The 24236-nt window shown below is 41.3% G+C and overlaps 1 protein-coding gene across 1 annotated transcript; it reads right to left on the bottom strand.

Annotated features, from left to right (window-relative positions):
* On the bottom strand, positions 1-23355 carry LOC130485668 (interferon-induced GTP-binding protein Mx1-like). Its single transcript, XM_056858887.1, is given in 14 exon segments — positions 1-244; positions 3121-3378; positions 6812-6888; positions 7949-8107; positions 11213-11354; positions 12383-12505; positions 12627-12705; positions 13713-13911; positions 15105-15243; positions 15671-15825; positions 18949-19086; positions 20149-20341; positions 23037-23283; positions 23285-23355. Coding segments are annotated over 14 exon segments (2211 nt in total). The 3' UTR covers positions 1-13.
* Positions 23356-24236: the final 881 nt, after the last annotated feature.

The following is a 24236-nucleotide window of genomic DNA, read 5'->3' as shown; positions in this document are numbered from 1 at the left end:
GCATCTTTTTTTTTTAACCTGGAAATTTTGCTAGGTGATGCCGTGCTTGAGTCAGCCGATCAATTCGCTCACGTAGGAACTGCCTCTGTTCAGCAGCATCTTTACGCTCCTGGAGCAAATTACCAATCGCTTCTTTTCCCTGCAATAGGGTCATCATTTCATTTTGTAGATTATCTCCATTTTTCTTCAGCATGTAGAACAGGATAATCAGAGGAATTTGACAGGAGAGACGTTTCCCTGCACTCTGAAATAAAAAGGTCATAAAATGCTAGTGAAAAACTTCCTAGAGGAAGTGTCAGTTCTAGATCCATTTCAGTCAGGCTTCCGCCCTGGCCATGGGATAGAGACTGCGCTGGTCACCCTCATGGATTATCTCCTTTTGACAGCTGGATCGAGGCAGGTCAGGGCTGCTAATACTTTTTGATCTGTCTTCAACATAGTTGATCATGATCTCTTAGACCACCGCATCACCGACATTCCTTTCCTTTCCTTTTATCCCTTAGAAGCTCCTTGATCAATTGATCTTGAGCAGCATAGCATCACCGACATTGGGATTCAGGGTTGAGCCCTTCAATGGCTGCGCTCTGGGACAGAGTGTGGCGCCGAGGGAGGAGTTATCGCAGCAGCACTCTGGTGTGTGGGGCGTCACAAGAAGCAATTCTTTCCCCTGTGCGCCCTTTCGCCCAGCTTGTACAGAGTTTTGGGCTGGGCTGTCATCAGTATGCTAATGGCACCCAGCTTTATCTGTTGATGGACAGCCATCTGGACTCTGCCCCAGACAGAGGTGCTTGGATGCCATGACTGAATGGGTAAGACAAAGCAGGCTGAAACTGAACCCATTGAAGACAGAGGACCTGAGGCTCAGCTGGGGCAGCTCTGGGGTGGGGCGCCAGCTTCCAGCTCTTGGTGGCATGCAATTAACACCTGTGCCTGTGGCCAAGAACCTGGGTGTGATCCTTGGTGCCTCCTTGCCAATGGAGGCAGAGGTTGCAGCCGTGGCCCAAACTGCTTTCTACCATTTTCATTGGGCCCGGCAGTTGGCCCCTTACCTCTCCGACCCCGAGTTAGTCATGGTGATCCATACAACAGTCACCTCCAGATTAGATTACTGCAACTTGCTTTATGTAGGGCTGCCCTCAAAACTGATCTGGAAACTTCAGCTGGTACAGAATGCCACAGTGAGACTCCGTACAGGGACCCTGCTGTAGGCACATATTAAGCCAGTGTTCTATCATCTGCACTGGCTCCAGCTGGAATACCAGATCAGGTTTAAGGTGCTGGTTATGACCTTTAAAGCCTTACATGGTCTGGGACCTCGTATCTGCAGGACCACCTCTCCTGGATTACTGTAACTCACTCCATGTAGGGCTGCCTCTGAGACTGACCCGGTGACTCCAGCTGGTGCAGAATGCTGCGGCGAGGCTCCTTATGGGAGCCCAGGGAGCATATACAGTCAGTACTTTACCATCTGCACTGGCTCCAGCTGGAGTATCGGATCAGGTTCAAGGTGCTAGTTTTAACCTTTAAAGCCTAACAGGGTCTGGGACCCTTGTATCTTTAGGACCACCTCTCCTGGTATGCTCCCAAGAGAAGGTTAAGGTAATCTAATACCAACTTATTGGGGGTCCCCAGCCCGAGGAGTGGGCTGGTTTCGACCAGGGCCACGGCTTTTTCTGCCATGGCCCCGGCCTGGTAGAACAGTCTTTCTGGTGAGACCAGGGCCCAGCGGGACCTTGTGGCGTTCCACAGGGCCTGTAAAACATAACTGTTTCACCAGGCCTACGGTTGAGGTCAGCTATGATTTTACTACAAGTGCTGGCCTCCCTATTTTACCCACCACTGCTGAATAACTGCCTGCAGGCCATACTGTGGCTTTATATCACACCCCTGTGCGCCATTTAGAAACTCTGATTTTAATCTGTTAGGGCTGTTTTAACTTATTGTTCTGTTTTAACTTATGGTTCTTCTGTATTTTTGTAATTTGTGTGAGCCACTCTGAGCCCAGCCTGCTGGGGTGGAGTTATAAGAATGACTGACTGACTGACTGACAAACACCATAATAACTACTTGCTCTATGTGAGCAGCAGTGGACAGTGGCAAACAGAGACACCTGAGACATAGACCTGCTCCCCACATACTTGCTCAAGACATAATGTGGTTATCAATAATTACACCTTATTTCCCAACCTGGATCTGACAACCCTACCACCATCCCCATCCCCCACCAGTGGCCAGGGTGGGGGCTAGAAACCCTAGTTAGAACTCCCAGTTCAGGCACTGGGATGTTATTATTGTGTTGGTGGGAACTATAAAAGGCTACTTTGCTATAGGCAAATAAGATAATCTTTTTTGATAATATTGACAAATCAATCCCAATGATCCCAGTACTTCTCACCTAGCACCACTACATAACCCAGTTTGCTCTTGCTTTTATGCTAGGTAAAGGTTCAGACATAGGATTCTTACTGATTTACTTAGTGAAGATTTATTGTAACATGGAGTTTTTGTGAACTAGAGCCTACTTCAACAGACAAAGTGTATCCTATACTGCTAGACATTTTTTGTGTGCATAAATTTCAGATTTCAACATTAGAAACATGGCTATAAAGAGTCATATTGACAGGCACAGGCCGAGCAAACGGAGTAGAGGAGGAGGGCATTTTTGGAAGGCACAGGTTGTTTGGAAAGAGGGGGAAAGCTGCTCCTGCTTCTTTTACACAATCATGAAGGCTTCTATAGATTCGAGGGGCTGTGCTTGCAATGCTTAACAGAGTGCTAGTGTGTCCCTGGATCAACACAGAAATTATGTCATCGCGCCAGGCGCATGGACCACTCCCCTCTTCAGTGGACCAGCTGAGGGTCGGCAGGCAGCCTGGTCAATTGGTGGGCGACTGCATGCCAATATCGGAACATGGGAACCCTATCAATTTCTGAGGTCTAATTAAAATATTCTTAGGTAGCAGGTTTGGGAAAAACTTCTTTGCAATGACCAGCAAAGTTACTTCCAGTCATAGTGTACAATATAGAGTGTGCTGGATAGAGTGTAAGGTTGCTACATATGTTAAAAAACCATCATGAGTATCGAGACCTCACCTTTGGTAAGCACTAGGAATTACTTACATTGAAATATGCCTCCAAATGATAAGCCATTTCTTCGACTGAAGCATGCTTTTCAGTAGGAAGGCCTGCAAAATTGAAGTCCTCAGGATTGACCTTTAAGGGTTTTTTTCCTTCTTCAGCTGCTTGTTCCCGTACTGAACTTAAGTCTTGACTGTAGATGTGGTCCTGGCAGTATAAAATCTGTTCCATTGCAAACTGGGTTATCACTGTACATTCAGCTTCCTCTAATTGTTTCTCTTTAATACTTTCAATTCTATCCTGTGAAGAGCAACAACAAAATAAAAAAATGTGAGAGAGCAATATTGTGTTTCGTTATTCCATATAGCAACCAAAGCCACTTACTCTGCAAGCTCTTATCCCAGGAGTCCTCGAGGTGGCACCTCTGGGTACCATGGTGCCCACCAACATGTTTTCTGGTGTGCGCCAAGTGTTTTTAGGCAGTGGGCAGGGCCAGGTGGAGCTTTTGCCAAGCAAGTCTTCTGATTGCCCATTGGAGATTTGATGGGTTTGCAGTATTTTTTTAACAAGTTGCATTGAAAGCAGTTGTCACCACAACACAAGGATCTTCGCTGCAGCAGTAAGCTTCTGCAGCAGTCTTGTGGATGGCTCTGCCTTCTGTGGCAGCCATTTTGTGGCTGTGCCCACCATGCTGCATTAGAATTCCAAATGTGCCCACAGGCTCAAAAAACCCCATCTTATCCCATTGACAAAACTGCCACCAATATAAGCATATGTGTCGCTAACACCCATTGATTATTTCTATGCATCTTTTTTATTTAAAAAATTAAATTTATTGCTGTTTATAATTACACACACACTTATATTATACATTTTACAATTTAAGCATATATAATTTATAATTTTAAATGTATTTTAATTGCTCAAATGAGGCGGGCCTTCTTAAAGTAGAAACAAATATTTGGCTTATTACCATTAACTATTGGTTGAAAGTGCACCTCAACCCAATTGGTCTATTAAGCTATTTTTTATCAGCCATGCCATGGTCAGTTAAGATAATTCAAAAACTTTCCTTAATTGGCATTAACCCTGGAAGTTTGATGGATTTAGGGCTGAGCAGAGCAAAAGCCACTGTCCATCAACGCTTGCGTGATATGGAGCTCCAGTTAGATTGCACAACTTTCTGGGGTATATAAGAATTTATTATCTGATGGTGGCAAAGTCACAGCTCCATATCTTTCCAATATTACTTTACCCCAACTGTGATGGGCATTCTCGAGAGCACGTTTTGATGCCCTCCCTTCGGCTGTTCTGGGTAGATTTCTAAATCAACCCAGAGAGATAAGAAAATGTGCGTGTACAGCAAGAGCAGAGGAGTCCTTGTCACATATTCTATTATACTGTGAATTCTATGAGGAATGTAGAAGATCTATAATCGATCCCTGGTTACAACAATATGGTTATTTGCATCAACCTATAATGGAAGAAAGATTAATTATCCAATTTCTGCTTTAAGATAAAAACCCTGTGATTTCTTACGATGTAGCTAAATTTTGCTGGAAGGCCATTATTAAAAGGAATGAGCAAAACAAAAGGGGTTATATTATTAGTGACATATCAGATGACGAGTGAAGGGTGAAGCAGTGCACAATATTTAATGTACAATGTTTATCTGGTGCTCTATTATGTTGATAATGTATTTAATCAGTTTATGTTTGGTTATTTTACTGTATTTTTATTTTCCCTTTTTAGTGTTATTTTTATTGATGTTGTATGGGTACTTGCACTGCTCTGTTGTTTTATGCTGGCCAATGGCCGTAACAATAAATGGAAATGGAAATTGCTCAAATGTTTTAAGGCATTTTGATGTTCACCATCTTGTGGACCCTGATGGGGTGGAAAGCAGTCATAAAAATGTTTTAAATAAATAAATTATACACACACACACACACACACACACATGTATAGCCAAACCAAAGAAAAGAGAGTAAAATTCTTAACTAGAAACAGAATAATCTACAATAAATCAAAATTGGCAAATGAGTAAACCTTATCATGTATTTTCTCATTCCAGAACATAATAAACAGCATCGTGTTTATTAAATTTATCTGTTTTTTAATTGCTCCTTCATTTTATATGTTCCTCTGTATTATGATACATTAATCTTGTCAATAGAAAAGTACACCAGTTTATTAAAACATTATTTTATAGAAGGGAGTGTTGTGTTTTTACCATTCTTTTCTTTGCGGGAAAATAATTGCACTCAGCTCTAGCTAAGGGGCCCATGAGTGGAACAGGTATATGCAACTTCGCTTATTTGCATGGCTCTGCTTTCTACATTTATTTTGCTTTTGGTGGCCAAAGGGAAGGAACAAGAAACTGTCCAGGGCATCCTTTAATACCAGAGCATCCTTTAACCCCATTTTTCAACAAGGGAATTTTACAAGGAGCCTGAAATTGCTGAATTAGAAATGATCAACAAGTGTGGTTGCAATTCAGCCTCAGCTGGGAAAATGTTAAACATTATGGGAGAGAGGATCGAACCTTGCAGCACCCCACACACTGTTTATAAATGGATTCTGTGCTTACCTCAAAACTATTCAACTTTCACACAGAAATGTTAGATTGTTTCTTGTATTCCATGGCGCTGCTTGCAATCTCTCTCTCTCTCTCTCTCTCTCTCATAATTGTATATCTACTCCTGTACAGGGACCTAGTGTGTCGATCAATAAATCTAGCCTTTAAGGGGGGAAATCCTCCTGTATGCTTTGTACATACACGGCTTCCGAGAAAAAGCCTGTCCACCAAATAACTCTGCAAAATGATTTCTGCTTCCCCACTTATCTTTCTGCCCCACTTTATTTTTACTCGCTCCATTTTCAAATTCCCTTTGCACCTTTCTCTTCAACTTCAAGCATCAGGTTGGCACCCTTTGGATAATTAGAATACATTGTTGCTTAATGGGATGGGGAGGGAGACAGAGCTGCAATTTTTTTTTCTAATTTGCAAAACTATAGCTACCCCTTTGAGATGTGGATTTCAACCTCTGAAATTCCTGCATGTCTAGTATTCCTGCATGTCTAGTTGCCAGCTGGCTGGGAGAAAAATGTCCTGTCCCTTTAATAGCAACTTTATGTATGGAAATGGATCCTTGCTTTCCATGGCATAAATAGCATTGTCTGGTATTTGCAGACCAAGCTGATCTTAAAGGAGTCACTAGAGATTTGAAGTGAAGTTGGAAAAGGATGGAAGAGAAGTCATTACCTAGACACCAGGATCTAAATTTGAAGAAGCATCACTCACCAGGAACAGCAGGTAAACATATTAATAGCACAGGAAAAGCAGGATCAGCTGAAAAGAAGCAAGCAAACAAACAAAACCCAAACACACCAGTTCCAGAGTATTAATGACAATGCAGACATCTGTGATCTCAAAAAGTAGTCGAAGAACACACACAATCTTTTAATTACACTTTCCAGCTAAGCCCTTGGCGGTCAGCAGCAAATTGATTAGTCACTTTCAGGCTCTGGTGGTAAATACTGATAGCTGGTCCAATTCTTTGGGCTGAAGTATTTGTTAATGATTAGAAAAGATATGCTCCAAAATCTGGACCAATGTGAAGGAGTGAGGAGCAACCTGTACACAGACAAGCTGGAAAATTCAGGCCAGGTAAGACAGGTTTCCTCTAGCTAGAGGAAGCCCTGCCCCAGGAGAGTGTGATCTACAGCTCACCTTAGCAGCTCTGTAAAGATTGAGAAAATCTGCAAAATGGTCTTTAGCAACCTTTGTAAAATCTTGCCGTACCATTTCTGAGGGGAAAAAAATACAACAATTAGAATTAGAGCACAACAACAAGGCCTTGGCATGGCTACCTTTCCGGTCTGTTTTAAACCCTACATTCGAAAGTGGCAGCAGTTACATTCACGTCTTCTGATTATCCTGTGATGCCTGAAAACAAAGATCTTTCTCACACCTGCTGTCTTAAGTGAGATAGGTGATGATCGTAGATATGCTCTGCTCTGGTTAGACCACGCCTAGAGTACTGTGTTCAGTTTTGGGCACCGCAATTTAAGAAAGATGCAGTCAAGCTGGAATGGGTCCAGAGGAGGGCAACAAAGATGGTGAGGGGTCTGGAGACCAAGTCCTATGAAGGGCTGTCATATAGAGGATGGTGCCGGGTTGTTTTCTGTTGCCCAAGAAGATCGTACGAGAAACAACGGGTTGAAATTAAATCAAAAGAGTTTCCGTCTAGACATTAAGAAGAATTTTCTAACAGTTAGAGCAGTTCCACAGTGGAACAGGCTTCCTCGGGAGGTGGTATGCTGTCCTTCCCTGGAGGTTTTTAAGAAGAGGTTAGATGACCATCTGTCAGCAATGCTGTTTCTATAACCTTAGGCAGATGATGAGAGGGAAGGCATCTTGGTCATCTTCTGGGCATGTAGTAGGGGTCACTGGGGGTTTGGGGGGAGGTAGTTGTGAATTTCCTGCATTGTGCAGGGGGTTGGACTAGATGACCCTTGTGGTACCTTCCAACTCTATGATTCTATGGCCTCCGAAATTTCCTCCCTGTTGCTGTACAGAGGCTGTACTGAGAACTCTGTGTGTTTTTCACAGGCCTTTGATTAGTTTGGGCATTTCACACATGATGCTGGCTGCTGGCTTTTAAGGGTTTCATAGTAGTGATTTTACTATAAACTGTGTCATGATTGGTTTCATCATCTTAATGAGTTATGTTTTTATTAGTTGACAATTCAAAAGCCTACAGTTGAGAAGCAGGATAGAAATAAATAGATCTAGATATTATTTTCTAAAGCTATCTATCGTTTTCAAACCCAAGCTCAACCAGAAGCCTGTTAATAAATGGCTTGCCTGTCACTTTCTTCAGCATTTCAATTGCGGGCGCTTCTAGTTCCATGATCTGCTGCTTTATGATAGTCTCAAAAGTTTTGTAATTGATAAATCCAGGAAGCTCTCGACCACGATACTGATGTTCAAATCTCCACACCTCATAATGGATGCTTTTTTGTACTGTGGAATGAAAACAAAATCACTCTATTATTTATACATCATCAAATTATTATTGGTGATAGATGTATCTAAGTGTGGCCCTTTGCAGACTACAAGAAGGTAATTCCACAACCTGAAGAACTGACAATCTAAAATTTGCAACAGAAAGAGGGAAAGGCAGAAATAAACAGGGGAAGGAGATGCATTTATTCCAGTTCTAAGTACTTACAGACTATCACAACAGTAGGGGTTGTGAAAAAAGTTTCAGATGAGTTTGGAAGGAGGCAAGCGGTGGCATCATGCAAGTGTATATGTATTCACTTTGTGTGTGTGTGTGTTAACTGCCATCAAGTCGTTTCCGACTCATGGTGACCCTATGAATCAATGTCCTCCAAAGTGTCCTATCCTTAACAGCCTTGCTCAGGTCTTGCAAATTGAGGGCTGTGGCTTCCTTATAGAGTCAATCCATCTCTTGTTGGGTCTTCCTCTTTTCCTGCTGTCTTCAACTTTTCCTAGCATGATTGCCTTTTCCAGTGACTCTTCTCTTCTCATAATATGTCCAAAGTACGACAGTGAATTCACTTTATACATAGTAAATTCAGTGTAGCATTATTAAGTAACAGTAATTAGTAAGGCCCTGAAAGTGTAGAGCCCACTGTGCTACATCAAACTGCTGATCAGAGATCCTGTTCTCGAATGCCCTCAGGTTATCAAAAAAATTTGGAAGTGCAAGATTGTTTCCTGACCCCCTAAAACCAGCCCAGCAACTCGGACTCAGAGTCCTCAGGGGAAGAACCTGAGGAACCAAGCCCACCAACCGAGGAGGACCAGCAGGAACAGGAGGTGCCTGGCATGGCAGAGGCACCACTAGATGATGTGCCTGTTGGAATCTGCAAGAGAGACATCATTGCCAGCCCCTGAGATAGCCACCATGCTTCCACTGCACAGGTCTCAAACCCAAGTCCATAGCCCTCAGGGACCTGTCCCTTCTCTACAGGAAGAGCAACAACAGCAGGCCCAGGCCAAAGTGGCTCAAAGGAGGTGAAGTGCCAGACTGGCTGCACAACACAACTAGGGCTGTAGATTCGGTTCGTCCGAACCGAACAAACAGCCGAATTTTCCCCAATACGGGGGTTTTCAGTTCGGATGGAACCAAACTCAAAAAAGGCGGGAAAAGGACGTGCCCAGGAAACCGGGTGGGGGGTCTTTACACCGAATTTGTTCGGGAATGCCGAATTTCCCGACGAATTTGGCATTCCCGAACAGGGGGGGTTGGAATTTGGTCGAACCGGACCCAAGTCGGGCTGGGTTCGGCTGAATCTGAACCGGCCAGATTTTTTTTTCAACAGCCCTAAACACAACCCCATTCAAGAGCCAAGAAGTGAGACCAATACTTCTTCATAGGATCCTGACCAAAACAAAGCACAACACCTGCCTCATTACCAGCTGAGCCTCATTACCTCCCAGTGGTCCAGAGGGGGGACGGAAAGTTGGAGGGAAGCACAGGGCGAGTTCATTCAGGGAGAGTGCAGTCATAAGCCATTTATGCAGGTCTGTTTCCCTTGTGGTCTCCCTGCCAACTGCTTCGGGGCTTCCTTTTGATTATGCATGCCTTTCCTGACCATCAGAGGTCGCCTTGCTCTCCCCAAATGTTCCATGCATTTTGCCTGTGTTTTCCTGATGCTGTTTTAGCCAGAATCCGGGAAATGCGGGCAAAACACACGGAAACGTGGGGAGTGCAAGGCGACTTCTGACGGTCGGAATTAAATTTATTTATCTTAGTTAGGCTTCTCCTTTGGCTGATCTGCTCTTTAAAACTAACTCCTACCTCAGTGACCTCCATGTTCACACTTACTAAAAAACGTACCTCACAGCAGCAAACCCAAAGCTTTTACACTTGCTACCCTAAGATCAACTGAGGGGAAAGTTTATAGTTCAAAATAAGTCTGGTTCCCCAAAATCATAACAGGATGTGTGGCTTCCCTCAGTTGGAAGAAAAGAGCTGTCACAGTAACCAATTGTAAATACAGGAATTTAAACGAAAGGCAGTCAGGGGAATAAGAGCACTCAAAAGTACTAGGTCAAAGAAGAGTTGATGCTTTCCTTTCCATTTTATGGTTATACTAACATTAGTTAATATTATGTATGTATTAGCAATTAGTGTATATCCTAAGGGATGCTGATCTCATAGATGGAAGGGAGAATGATGAATATGAGAGACAAATAATGTGGATAAAGACTCTGGGGGTATATGATTCCCCCTCCCTGATCTCAGAAAAGAGGGCACTTTGATCCACATTTTCAAGAGAATCCTTTATATTCCCTTTCTGATTATTTTTTGGCTTGGCCTTCTGCTTGCTTCAGTAATTAAATGCTTAGATTCTCTGGAATTGTTTTGCTTTAGTTTTTAATTAATGGCCAGTTTGCATTATACTTGTTATAACTACTAAACGAAAATTACATTTCACAATCCAAATCTTTTTACATTTTATTATAGTCTCAGAAGCTCTGAAATTTGATATAGATTATCATGTATCTGGATTCTGAAACTGGCCATAGAGTGCGGATCAAAAAAATCCATACAATGGGGCCAGGGACAGATGAGGGGGGTTCATCTACATATCTGACAAAAGCCCCAGTTTTGCAGAAAAATCTGAAATCTGAACAAAACGAACAGACACTGAAAGATTAGAAACACTGGTAACTTTGAGAAATGAATGTCCACTGAGATCTCACAAGATTATATTCTGAGATCTTAGTGGCCATTTTGGGAATTGCTAGGCAACCACACCACAATATTGACAAGCCTTCTTGGTTTCTGTCATTTAAAGACAGAGCGTAGAAGTGGACTGAGAGGCCAAACAGACCCTCCCCTGACTGAGGGAAGACTTGCCTGAGCCAGGCCTGGTGGCAACTACTGCATGACTCCCCCAGGCAGCTTGCTGCCACTTGTGCAAATCAGCTGGGCTTTGCAGTGACTGCTGCACAACTTGCTCAGTCAATTTGCTACTGTGTGACTTGAGCAGCTTAACTGAGCCTGGTAGCTGCCACCACACAACTCACCCATGCAATGCCTTACTGTGCCACTTGCACAACTTGTTTGCACACCAGCTGCTCCATACTTACCCTTTCTTGCACTCTCATGAAGCTTTTTTTCCCATTCCTGAAATTCTTTACGAATTTTAGTGAACAGTCTGGTATCATTTTCAGACAATGTCTCTTCTCCTTGTGCTGAATTTGTGATATCTTGATTAAACAGTTTGATTTTCTACAAAGGCAAAGGGTAAAAACAAAACATAGTGCCATGCAGCTGCTGATGACAGAGCAGTTGCGTTTGTTGCCTGCTTCTTTCAGCAATGCTAGTAATTTTCATTTCAGAGCACAATTAGTCCAAAGCATCATAACAATCAAGCAAGCGACTGATGATTTCTCCTAGCAAAAATCTGCTCAACCCATTCTCCCAAGGATCTGAATATTGACCAAAGAGCTAGCAGTTTGTTTCTTCTTATATCAAGAATTTATTTGAAACAAAAATAGGCAAAATATTGTCAAAGGCTTTCATGCTCAGAGTTCATTGGTTCTTGTGGGTTATCCGGGCTGTGTAACCGTGGTCTTGGTATTTTCTTTCCTGACGTTTCACCAGCAGCTGTGGCAGGCATCTTCAGAGGAGTAACACTGTCCTTCAGTGTTACTCCTCTGAAGATGCCTGCCACAGCTGCTGGCGAAATGTCAGGAAAGAAAATACCAAGACCACGGTTACACAGACCGGATAACCCACAAGAACCAAAAATAGGCAACTCAAAGCAAGCAATGGAGATCCTAAAAGGGGGGAAACACATTGATTTTAGGGACATCTGCATATTCAGGAGAACCAAGGTCAGTTCAGTATATCCAGCTATAATAATTGTGGATCCCAGAAAAGAATTCATAAACAGATAAGGTGCTAACTTTATTACATCTATTCCTGCAGGCCTAGGGCTGTGCAAAGTTTTGTGTTGCAATGAGTTTTCAATAAATAAAATAGAAGATTAGATCAATGTTAGGTTTAAAAGGAATTAGAAACTAAAATGTTGAGACACATCATTTATTTGGTATCCCATGACCTTCCATTTCAGATTAATTATCAGTTCTGGATACTTTCAACATCAGCAGACAGTGGCTCAATAAAAGATGTACAATCCAATCCTAAACAAACTTATACCCTTCTAAGACCATTGAAGTTAGTGGGCTTAGAAAGGCTTAACTCTATTTAGCATTGTCTTGATAATCTATTAAAATTTACATGCCAGTACTTACATTTATTAAAAAATTGAGCTTCTCGTTTTCTGTTTTTGGCGTGCCTTTTCCATATTTCAGCAAATCTTGATTTGCTTTTTGGAGCTGTGTGTTTATTTGCTCCTCTAAAGTGGGCAAAGATTTCTAAGAGAGAAAGAAAAAATCTGGTCTAGAGTAAAAGAAGACTATTTGGTTTACTGAATCATTTTTAAAAAGGTAAAACACTGATGACAAAGTACTGATATATAGTTATTTGCTAACTTACATTAATGTGCTCCACAAGTTCATTTGTAAGTTTCTCAGCCAGTAAGGGAATTGTGGCTCTTTTTTCATTCAAAAGGATTCTGTAGGGGGAATCAGAAAAATGTTCCTTAGTAAATATGAAGATCATATTGGCAGTAAATATCCAGTGGCCTAATTAAGTTGTTGCAGTAATGTCAAAAGATGCAGATCTGTATGCTCATTTCCTTGCTCGAGCAAATTGGTCTCCCCTGAAATTAATGAGGCAATTGGTATAAATGTGCTGTAAATTTGCACCAATGCACATGCAAGATTATAGCATAGAAAATTCTTCGCTAATGCTATGTAAAAGTGAAAATGATTTTGATTTATAATACCTTAACCTACAATCTCAACTGAGGTTAGAGCAACTGAATTAAGAGTCAGCATTTTCAAGGCAAAGTGAAAAGCACTCATACATATGATAGGAGTTTTTTGTTTTATTTTCTGCAGGAAAAGTATCATTAATTTAAAACCACTGTGAGCTTAAAGCAATCCCATAGGAAATATGTTCCTTGCCATGTGTGCATATAGACACACATGCATGCACACGCACACAAACACACACAGGTGGACATGAAAACACTGCACATGGCCAACCCAGGAACTGGAGGCATGTTCTTCCCATACTCTGATCGAGGCTGCTACTTTTCCTTTGCATCTGTATTTGGATCTTGCATCCCTTGAGCAAATGAAGGAGGATATGGGGGAGGGGGAAAAGCACACACCACCCATTCCCAGTAATGGCTGGGCCCTTGAACACATGTGCGGCTCCTGAACACACGCTGGGAGACAAGGATGAGACAAGCGCCTCTGTTTTGCTTTGGGTATTCTCCACACATGGGCACTGTACCTGGTGTTTTCGACTTGAGAAACTTAGCATATCATTACAAAGGACTTGTAAAACCAAACACATGTTTAAAAATATATGCTTATTTAGGGGCTGAATCAACTGTATACAATCACAGAAGTTCAGACAAAATGATTAGAAAAATTCAACCGTGGGAGCAACTGCCGCACAGGAGGTTGACAGGAGGTGGAAAACAAATAAGGTCCTCTATTCAAAACGCACCTAAAGTGTTCGTGATCCTCAAAGAATGCTTTCTCTTTCTGGATTGCAGAGGACAGGTCCAAGTTGAGCTGGATATCTTGCTGTCCACGGCATTTCACAATCGTATATCCCTTTTTCAGGTGGATGATCAAGTTTCTCACTATATCCACAACAGCCTCCTCAGTTCCTTTGTCCACCAGGTCAGGCTTTGTTAGGATCCCTGTTATAAAACATGAGGTTATTCCAAAAAAAATAAATAAAAAAGAACATAAAAAGGAGCTGTTAATATTTCTTCAAAACATTTATAGTTTATAGGCCTGACTTTGATATTTTTTAAAGCTTTGCATGGGAAGAATCTTTCTTTAAAAGCCAGCTACAACAGCCCCTGTAGTTCCAGAGGACTGTGAAATCTCTGTCCCTCAGTGTTGAAACGGCTATGTTCTTTGGAAAAACCACCACTTGCTTAATAAGCTACACCTCAACTGATAAAATTCCAGATTTATATCCTTTCATATCACAAAGACTAACAGCTGAGTCTCATGGGAGAAGGGAAGAAGAAAACAACACAGAGTGAATAAAATACATGCATGGTGTAAAATACATGCATGGTTCCTCTGAGTATGTATGGAGTTTGGGAAGCAGCCGAAGGAGTTACTCCTGATAGATCCAGTTGATTCCAACTCAGCTTTTTTCATAGTACAGAAGCTGCTGTTGACCACACTGAAGGCAAAAAGTATGAGATAATGGGATGGGAACCATCTCACTGTGGTATTAAGTTGCCCTATATTCAGTGGGCAAAGCTGGAGTAAAAGAAAGCAGAGCTACAATAAAATTGTACATCTGTTTACCTTCATTTTGGCTAGCTTCTGGGGGAAAGGATCAAAGTGGTATGATCTGGTAAATCTGACTCTTGGGTTTGTTTAGTTTGGTGTTATTTTAAATTCTCAGTGCCTTGGATTGCTTATTTTAGTTCTGCATATGTTTAAGTAGGAATGGCCGGACAACACCACAGAAGAGACTGTGGCTTGGCTCCTGAGTCTTGTTTCCTTTGGTCTGCTGCAGAGATGGTTCTTTGCTGCGCAGCACTCTGTCCTCTGGTGCTAGGTACTTTTTGGCAAATTGAAAAATGCTGGTTGAGCCTGTGCCAGAGGAACGTGCTACACAGTGGGGGATCATGTGTAATGGATTCAGCACAAAAAGAAACCAGGCTTATGATCTGAACTTATTACTTCAAATATACAAACAAACAAGTAAATAAAAGATTGAAAAGCCTTCTGGTGTTACGTGTGCATATCTAGCACACATTTGTTTTCCTGACCACCTGTGGTAACGGTAATCATGTTCTGTGGTCTAAAAGACAAGTTTACCAGTGCAAGATAATCAAGGTCAGGAATGATTCTTTTTCCTCCTTACCAACTGTTCTTTCTCCATCAGGGTCAACTTCCTGAGCCATTTTCAGTGCTTCTGTTGTGGCAATATCCACATTACTTGGAACAACCACTAAGTTTATTGTCTCATCCTTAGCAATGAATGTTTTAATTAGCCGTTTGATCTGCAATAAAAGAAAAACCTGATGTTCATTTAACTATTTTGCAAGTGAACGCCCATCATGGGCTGATGGGGGTGACCAGCTGGCGAGGCAAGGGTGGGAATAGAAATACCAGCAGTCTCAAGGAAAATCTGTCCTTGCAAGGAACAATCAAATGCTCTGCAAGCAAATGGTTGACTATCCTTCATAAAGCCTTGCTCAGTAGGATGGAGGTGAAAAGTGGATCATGGCTACCAAACAGTGAAGCAGCAAGGCTGTGGAACTTTGGAAACAGAACACTACATAACATTGTTCCCCCTTCTAGCATGCACTGACAATGCTGGGAAGGGTTTTCCATGCCTTGTCAGAAAGTGCTCCAATCAGCTTAACTTGGTTGCAAAATCCCCACTGCTCCTTCTTAACCGCTTCCCAGACTTGAGCCGCGCTTTACCTGTTGTCCAATATCTTGGGGCTGATTACCCACAGCCACTCTTGTAATCCCTGGTAAATCGATCAGTGTCAGGTCTGGAACTTCCGGAGAGCTGATTTCTAAGGTAATCAGTTCATGGCTAATGCCCACCCCTTCGCCAGCAATAGAGATTTGAGCTACAAAAGAGAAAACAGAAAAATGAGCAAGAGAAACATATATTCATTGTTCAATGGGAAAGTTTCATACAGAGATGTTGAAATGCAAGTAAACACCTCTGACCAGCTGTGGTGGGTGGGTGTCAATCATGGCATGATGCAAAAAAAAAAAAACCTTTTGAAAATCAAGGACTGAAAGCTGAATATAGATAAATTCAACACACTGTGCTTGAACACTGTCTATAGTGGTATGATTTTTTTTGCAGCATTATTAATCTAACTAATCTATTTGCTGTTAATACCGGATAACCCTTAAGAAAACACTCTTTAAAAATACTGGAAGAGATTAACCTCAGTGACATGGAGGGTCACTACCACATTCTTTTGTTAAAAAAATATTTATTCAATAAAATAAACAACAAAAAACATACAACAATCTTCATAATTTAAAATATGTGTAAACTTAAAAAATTAACAGAATTTCTATATTACAACTTATTCCAATATCCTCATTTGTACTACCACACCGAATACACGGTTTAGTCCTCTGTAAAATAACTAGACATTCATCGCCCCACATTGTCCTTTCTTGATGGTTTGGGGATATGGACATGAAAACTGATAAAAAGGGGGGATTTCAACCTAGGACAAACCAAGTAACTAGAAAGGTTGAAGAAGAAGGAAAATCTTGTATATGGAAATATCAGTGTAAATTACAAAAAAGTTAACATTATATTAAATTACAAAACTAATCAAATCGTAAGTATTAAAAACCGTGCATCAAAATCCATTGATTTTGGTTACATACATAAGTACCTTCCTCTAGCGAAAAAAATCTTTTTAGTAAAATTGCATTTATACTCATGGTGATATCACACTTATACAATCCTAGGATGTTCAGTGCTTTAGTCAAGCATATTGAAATTAGCAAAAAAAAAAATTATGCTGTGTACTGTAAAAATGTAAACTACTGAGGAAGGCCTCACAGCCAAAACAAATTTGGTTTACATGTATTTTAAGTTATTTATAGCTGTACCTGGTCATAGGAAAGGTGCTTGTAAGAGTGTGACATTCCCATGTGTATAAGTGCAATTTACTAAAAAGTTTTTTTTACACTAGGGAAAGGTAAACAAAATTGATGGATTTTGATACACAGTTTTTTATATTTACAATTTGAGTAAAGTTTTTTGTGATTTAATATAATTTCTATATAGCTTTTTTAAATTGACATTGATATTTCTATATGCAAGGCTTTTCTTATCAACTTTTTTGGTTACTTGGGTACATACGTGAACACCCTCCAGGAGATTTGGCAAGACTACTTTTTTGGAAACCTGTAAACATTGCACAGGACTGTAAGGGACTCACAGCACATTCCTGAGAATTGGCGTAGGGGAACAACGGGGAGAAGGCGCAGTCGAGCCACCTCCTAAAACCGTTCCACCTACGCCGGGGGGGGGGGGGAAGCCTTTTGGTGGCTTTTTTTGTTAAATGGGGGCCTTTTCGCCCCATAGAGAACAGCGAGGCTGTGCCTGCTAAAAACCAGGCGCAGCAAAGCTGTTCTCGGTGTCGGCGTTATGGGGTGAAAGGGGACAGGAAGCCACCTAATGGTGGCTCCTCCCCCCGCCCTGCCCCGGGAATGCTCCCCCATGCCAGCACCACAACTCTCCGCCGTGATCTGCGTCATGGGGAGACTGCGCTGGTGGAGCACTGGTGCTCAGCTCCGTAAAGCTCAGGCGCCGATGGAACTGCCCTTGCCGCCAGTGTAAGGGTGTCTAATCACGGCACAAGATGCACTTACGCTGGCGGCGAGGTCCTAAGGAGAATCGCCCCCCAAGCTCAGGAATGCACCATAAGTAGCTGTAAGATCAAGCTGCTGCCTTGGGCAACAATCCTCTGCTTCTTCAATGTCAGAGAAATGACTACAGATATGACATTCCCTCATCTTCCTTATTCCATGAGACAAATGGTAGCAGTTTCAGTCTCTTGTTGAATTTTGTGATTTGATTCTTTACCTATAAGATGTGCATTATTTTGTATTTGTTTACACCAAGGTCTCTATTTAGATATCATGGACAAGATGGGGGTCAACCTAGTTAATATGTGTGCTTGTGCATTCCCCCCACCCCCATATGTGAAATATATTTGAAAATTTCCTGGTGGGTTCTGGAATATTATCACAGGATGCTTCAAGGCAGTGCACCGTGTCTGGGGTTTCCTTTTATCTCAAACTATTTTCATTTTTATTTTAATCTCATTAAATTTAGCTCTAGCCCTTTGCTTTCTATTCTACGTTATCAGGTTTTTTATTTCTTGTTTGTTTTTTCTTTTTATCTGTCTCCCTTCCCTGTGGGGGATGGGCGCAGTTAGAAAACAGTTCAAAGGGTTTCTCATACTGACTGCTTTTTTCCTCATCGTTCTTCATTCCTCTCACATTTTCTTCTCTTTTATTTCCTCCCTTTGAGGAATTATTAGAGCATGCTTTAGGCTGTGAGAGAAGTGAGCGAAATGTTCAGAGTTTTGAGTGTAGGGCACATGACGATTGGGCTTATGCAAATATTTGCTCATCTGTTATTTGTTTTCTGTTTCATTTTATATGAGTGGTGTGTTTCTTGCTCTTTGTTCTGTGTTTTAGGATTACAATTTACCTAATTAATCCCTACCCAGGGAAGGAAGTAATTTTTGGATACCTGTTTCAGTTATAGCAGAGCTTTTAAAACACCATAATTAATTGGTTTCATTTTAATCAGCTGTTGGATTTCTTTTTTCCTTCTTCAGGCACTTTCAAATGTGCCAAATAATACATTTTCACTTCACTTTCAGTGCACTTTGCAACTGGATTTTACAAGTGGAGCACATGACCACGATGACCAGGTTTTTAACTATAATGAATACACAGAAGTTTGTCTGTGATGTCTGAATGCAGCCAAGTAGTTTAAAATGGCATATGTGGAGTCCCTAGAGAGTTTCATGTCTAGGCCTGCTTAGCTTTTGAAATGGAACTATTTCCTGTATGTTCAAATTATTTTCTGAATTTTTTTCAGAAACACTTTTCTGAATTTGTTTCAGGAAAATAATGTTATTGTTTTATGAATTCTAACAGATTATCTACTCATTATTCAGAATGGAATCAACCACACTTACCTTTCCTTATTTCTTTTTCAACCTCTGAAGGAATGTCGAGTTCCTCATTTATATCTCGGTAGCTAATTTTCCCTTTCCATACATCGCCATGGCGTGTTTTTTTCAGTTTGAGTGCAAGAGGACATCTGGTGACAATACCTATAAGGATTTGTAAAAAAATCAGTTGTATTAAAATCATAGCAATTATAGTTAGATTTACCACTTTGTTTCAGATTTGTGTGCTGACTTTTATTGTTTTATGAATTACTTATTTTAGTTGAATTGTACATAAGATTGTCTTTTAACTATTATTCAAGTTGGCTTTATTGTGTATTGCCAAACTATTGCAAGGTGCATTGAGAATCCTGAAAGGTTAGCAGGTGGGGTATAGTTTAAACTAGGGGTTCCCAACATGGTGCCCATGGGTGCCATGGCTTCTGCTGACACCTTTCCTGGAGCCCACCATGTGTTTTTAGAAAGTGGGCTAGGCTAGGCAGGGACCTGCCCAGCAGGGCTTCTAATTGGCCATTGGAGATTTGCTGTGCAGATTTTTTAAAAGGTGCGTCAGTAGCACCATAGCACATGGATCTTCACTGCATGACTGAAGGTTAGTTATGTGTATCCAAGAAAATACTTTTAAACAATATGTTCATTTTAACAGGCATCCTGTTAAATGGAGCTTCTGCCTGAAATGTTGAAGAGCTACAGTCAGAGTTATGCATGACCTCACTGTGATATTTTGTGGTTGGCTCTGCCTCCTGCGACAGCCATTCTGTGGTTGGCTTCACCTCCTCTAGTAGCCATTTTGTAGTTGTGCCCACCCCACCACCCCATGTCAGAATTCCAAAGATGCTTTCAGGCTCAAAAAGGTTGGGGACCCCAGTTTAAACAAATAAATCTGGACTGTAGGAAGCAGAGTGATGGACTTGATATCTGTTTAGTCTGTGCTTTGGACTCCTCTGACTTTTTAATATTCTTGACCAGATTATTTGTGCAAAATAATAAAATAATGCAAGCAAAATTACTAAAGTGAACAAGGCAAGTCTGAACAAGCTTAGAAAATGGATAAAAACAGAGGGTTTCTTCATTAATGAAGAAATGATTAATCATTAATGAAGGGCACATAGGTAAAATATCTGGATGAGCAGATCTCCACCATACCACTGTGATTCGACGAAATCTCATAAAATCCAAAAGGAAAGCAGAAAAAAGAATTCTCACCACTGCCTCTAGGAAGAGCAACTCCAGACAATGCTTCCAGAACCGAGCTTTTTCCAGAGCTCTGGTCTCCAATCACAGCAATAGCTGGCAAGGCCAGGTCCTTTTCCACTCCAAGGGCTCTCAGAGAATCAATGAGGTCAATACAAGGACGAATTTTCTCTTCGTATTGGCTGTATAAAGTGGTTTCTATTTTCTGCTAGAAAACAGTCAATCTTTTTTTTTAAGAGTTGATACTTTTCCACACACTAAATAATAATAATAAACATTGATAATTCACACAGTTGAAAATGTGCATTGCTGGTGTAAGGTACAGTCTACTTTATAGAGATCTACATTATAGAAAAATAATAAATAATGTTTAAAGGCCCAACAAATGGCAGGTGTTGAAGCATGTTGGTTGTTGAATGTTAGGGGTTGAATGTCATGTTTCAGAATTCAGGCCCTCAAAGTCATCAACTATTGGACCTCACAAATTGACTGCAGGGAACTTACTAACTTCTGTTTGCAGTAGTGTTGCCAGGCAGTGCAGGGCCCGGCCACCTGCAGTACAGTTATGGGGGGGGGGATATGGGGGGCACAATGGCAGCTGTGGAGTCAAACCATAGAGTTTCTGGCAATTCCTAGAGCTACCATATGTCACTATAGCTTAAAAAAAAAAACAGGTAAAATGGCACTGCATGTGACCCTGCAGGGTTTTATAATTTTTCTTCTGCTGGTGCTCTATGTGGCGGTAGGCAACAGGACTGGGGAATGGGGCATCTCCCACCCCTGCTGGGGGAATGGGACCCCTAGAACCCAAGGACCTGTGCTTGCATCCCACCAAACAGATGGTTGCTATTGCAGTTTGAAAACACAGAGCCACGGGAGAGGAAGGCAGTCCTAAATCTAGTTTCCTATCTTTCCAAATGAATTATCAGTGTTGTTAAAATAACTGAGTCATCTATTTGGCAAGAGGCCCATCTGGGGAATATGCACCCCCTTTTGCACATAAGGGCTTCACTCTGGGGAAGAAAAAGCACAGCTGATAAATCATGAACATGAAGCTGTAACTTCCTCTGTGTTTACAAGGTCTGGGACCTTCATACCTGCAGGAATGCCTGGTCCCCCCCCCACCCCGCCGAGAACATTACGTTCTCCGAATAATAACTTGCTGGTGCTCCCCAGCCCTAAAAGTGTGTGGCTGTCCTCAATGAAATTCCCTTCTAGTAACATCAGGGCCCTGCAGGACCTTAAAGAGTTCCACAGGGCTTGTAAGATAAAATTAGTCCACCAGGCCTACAACCGAGAGCAACTGCATGGCCTCACTACCCTTTCCATTTCATTTTGTGGGGTATCGACTGCTCTGCCAAAGCCTTCAGTGGCTCTTATGACTCGAAGAATGCCATCTTGTTATATTTATATGTGGAGTAATACTGTTGTGTTGTTTTAAATTTTTACTGGAAGATTTTATGGTTTTATTATATTGTTATTGCCAGTGCCCAGATTGGCCGGGAATGAGGGTGGGCTATAAATTTAAATAAATAAATAAATAAATATGAGACATAACAAACAAAATGTCAACAAATCTGTAAGATTAAAATGAAACCACTATTTTTAATAAGCCTGCAAAATATTAAGAGTTCTTGAAACAACACTATGTCTGATAAGGACACTTGTAGGCCAAGGATCCTCAGGTTTGAGCATAGGGTTGCCAACCTCCAGGTACTTATTCAACCAAAAAGCAATCACTATGGCAATTATTGGAAAAAATCACTATGGCAATTAATGAAATAAATCAAAACTCAATGATACTGTAAAGTCTTATATTCATTCGTTCCTTCAAGGATACCTATTCAAATTCATAAGTATATCACAGGACCAAAAGTCACAAATCAAAAGACAGAATTCCGGTATTCATTCTGTTTCAAAACTTTCATCAGTTGAATATCATTAATATCATCTGACAAAATAGTTGGTAGAATTGTCCAGTCTTTCAGTGTCTTGGAATGACACAAACAGGACACAGGGTCTTATTCCAAGACACTGAAAGACTGGACAATATTTTGTCAGATTGTACAGAGAAGCCATTGAAATTCATAAACATCAGCACAACTTTAACAGAAAATAAGAGAGTTTAAGAATGAATAAGGCTTGGCTTCCTGTCCTGAAAACCTCCAGACTAACAAAGACTTTGGATTTCACACATTAACAGATCACTTCAGGATACAATGGTTCCATATTAACATACCACACCCTAATTAGCACATTATCTTGATACTTACAGGACAATGATTAGCACATTACCTTTGATACTTTTTTGCAGGACAATGATTCAGCTCAACCCAACCCCTTTCTGACTATATATTACTCTTCCTACACCCTTGACACTGAGAGACACTGTCCTTCAGTGTTACTCCTCTGAAGATGCCGGCCACAGCTGCTGGCGAAACGTCAGGAAAGAAAATACCAAGACCACGGTTACACAGCCCTGATAACCCACAAGTCCTGATTAAACCCTTTATTCTAAATTATGGTCTTTTGTTGCCCACAAATTTGCTAAATAAAACAAAAGTCCAGTGGCACCTTATAGACTAATAACACTTATTTCAAAATGAGCTTCTGCGAGTCAATGCTCACTTCTTCAAATATGTATGAAAATCAAACTGATAATCCTTCTTATGGGGCAGGTTAAAGCAGGGAGGGGGGAGGAATTAAAGCAAAGGAAACCCGTACTGCAAAAATTTGTGTCACAGCTCACAGAAATTTCACAGTATGATCGTCCTTCATATATGTACTGAAATAAATGGTGCCACTGAACTGCTGTTTTATTGTGCTATGATGGACTACCTGTTTGTGATCATAAGTTTTCTGATGTTGTTTCTTTTATAAGTTCAATATACCCAACTTACCTTAATTTGTTGTTCCTGTTGTAGATGCAACCCAGGGTTCTCAGCTTTCTGTGGAGTGACTAAATTTTGTGAGAGAAAAGGTTGTTCTGATTCTGATGGCATCCTGATGCCTGTCCCTCCACTTAGCTGTTGTTGGTTCAAGACAAAAGATGGCCTTGATGTAACTTCTGATGACGCTGGTAGCTGCAGGCTTGACTCCTTTTTTGGCTGCTGATTCGAAACACCAAAAACAAAGTTAACTGGAGTAGGGCTTGGATGAAACTTTTTTCTGACTCCGCCTCTCAGATGGAGAATCTCTCATCCTATGGGACTTGAACATTAAATTCTGTGTGATGTTTTCTTATGGATCTGAAAGTGACACTGCATGGCAATAATCACATAGTAAGAAAACTCAAAAGCAGTGATGAGGTTACAGTGGAAACACAAATGATGAAGAAGAGTTGTTTTTGTACCCTGCTTTTTATCTACCATAAGGAGTCTCAAAGCGGCTTACATTCACCCTTCCCTTCTACCACAATGGGCACCTTGTGATTTAGGTGGGGCTGAGAAAGTTCTGAGAGAACTGTGACTGGCCCAAGGTCACCCAGCAGGCTTCATATGGAGGAGTGGGGAACTGAACCCAGTTCTCCAGATTAGAGTCTGCCACTCTTAACCATTACGCCAAGTTGGCGCCATAAAGTCTGGGGGAGGGGGGAAAGAGGATAGATGAGTTTTACATATGATTAGGATTCTTGGGGATGATGCCAGAGGTTCTCTGTGGACTTTTATCATCTGGATGCTGTAAATACACATGTGGGGGGGGGCTGACTTCACAGCTGTGCTTTGGCAGAAAGGGAAAGTCTATGAAGAAAGACTAGAGAATCTGGGACTTTTCCATTTAGAAAAAAAATGGATGAGGCAGGACATGACATGATAGAGGTTTATAAAATTATGCATTGGGTGGAGAAAGTGGATCCAGAGGACTTTCCCTCTCTCCCCCATAATACTAGAATTCAGGGGGCCACGATGAAGTTCAGACAAAAGAAAATAGTTCTTTATTCAATGAGCAGTTTAATTAGAGGATTCATTGTCTACAAGCATAGACGTGCTTAAAAGGGGATTAAATAGTTTCATAAGTCCATCAGTGGTTAATAGCTATAGTGACTAAAGGCAACCTCCATATTCAGAGTCAGCAGACCTCTAAATATGAGCACTAGGCGG

Source organism: Euleptes europaea, chromosome 12, assembly GCF_029931775.1.
Source record: "Euleptes europaea isolate rEulEur1 chromosome 12, rEulEur1.hap1, whole genome shotgun sequence".
Lineage (NCBI taxonomy): Eukaryota > Metazoa > Chordata > Lepidosauria > Squamata > Sphaerodactylidae > Euleptes > Euleptes europaea.
Note: the sequence above shows the minus strand (reverse complement) of the source record. Positions and strands in the feature narration are given on the sequence as shown.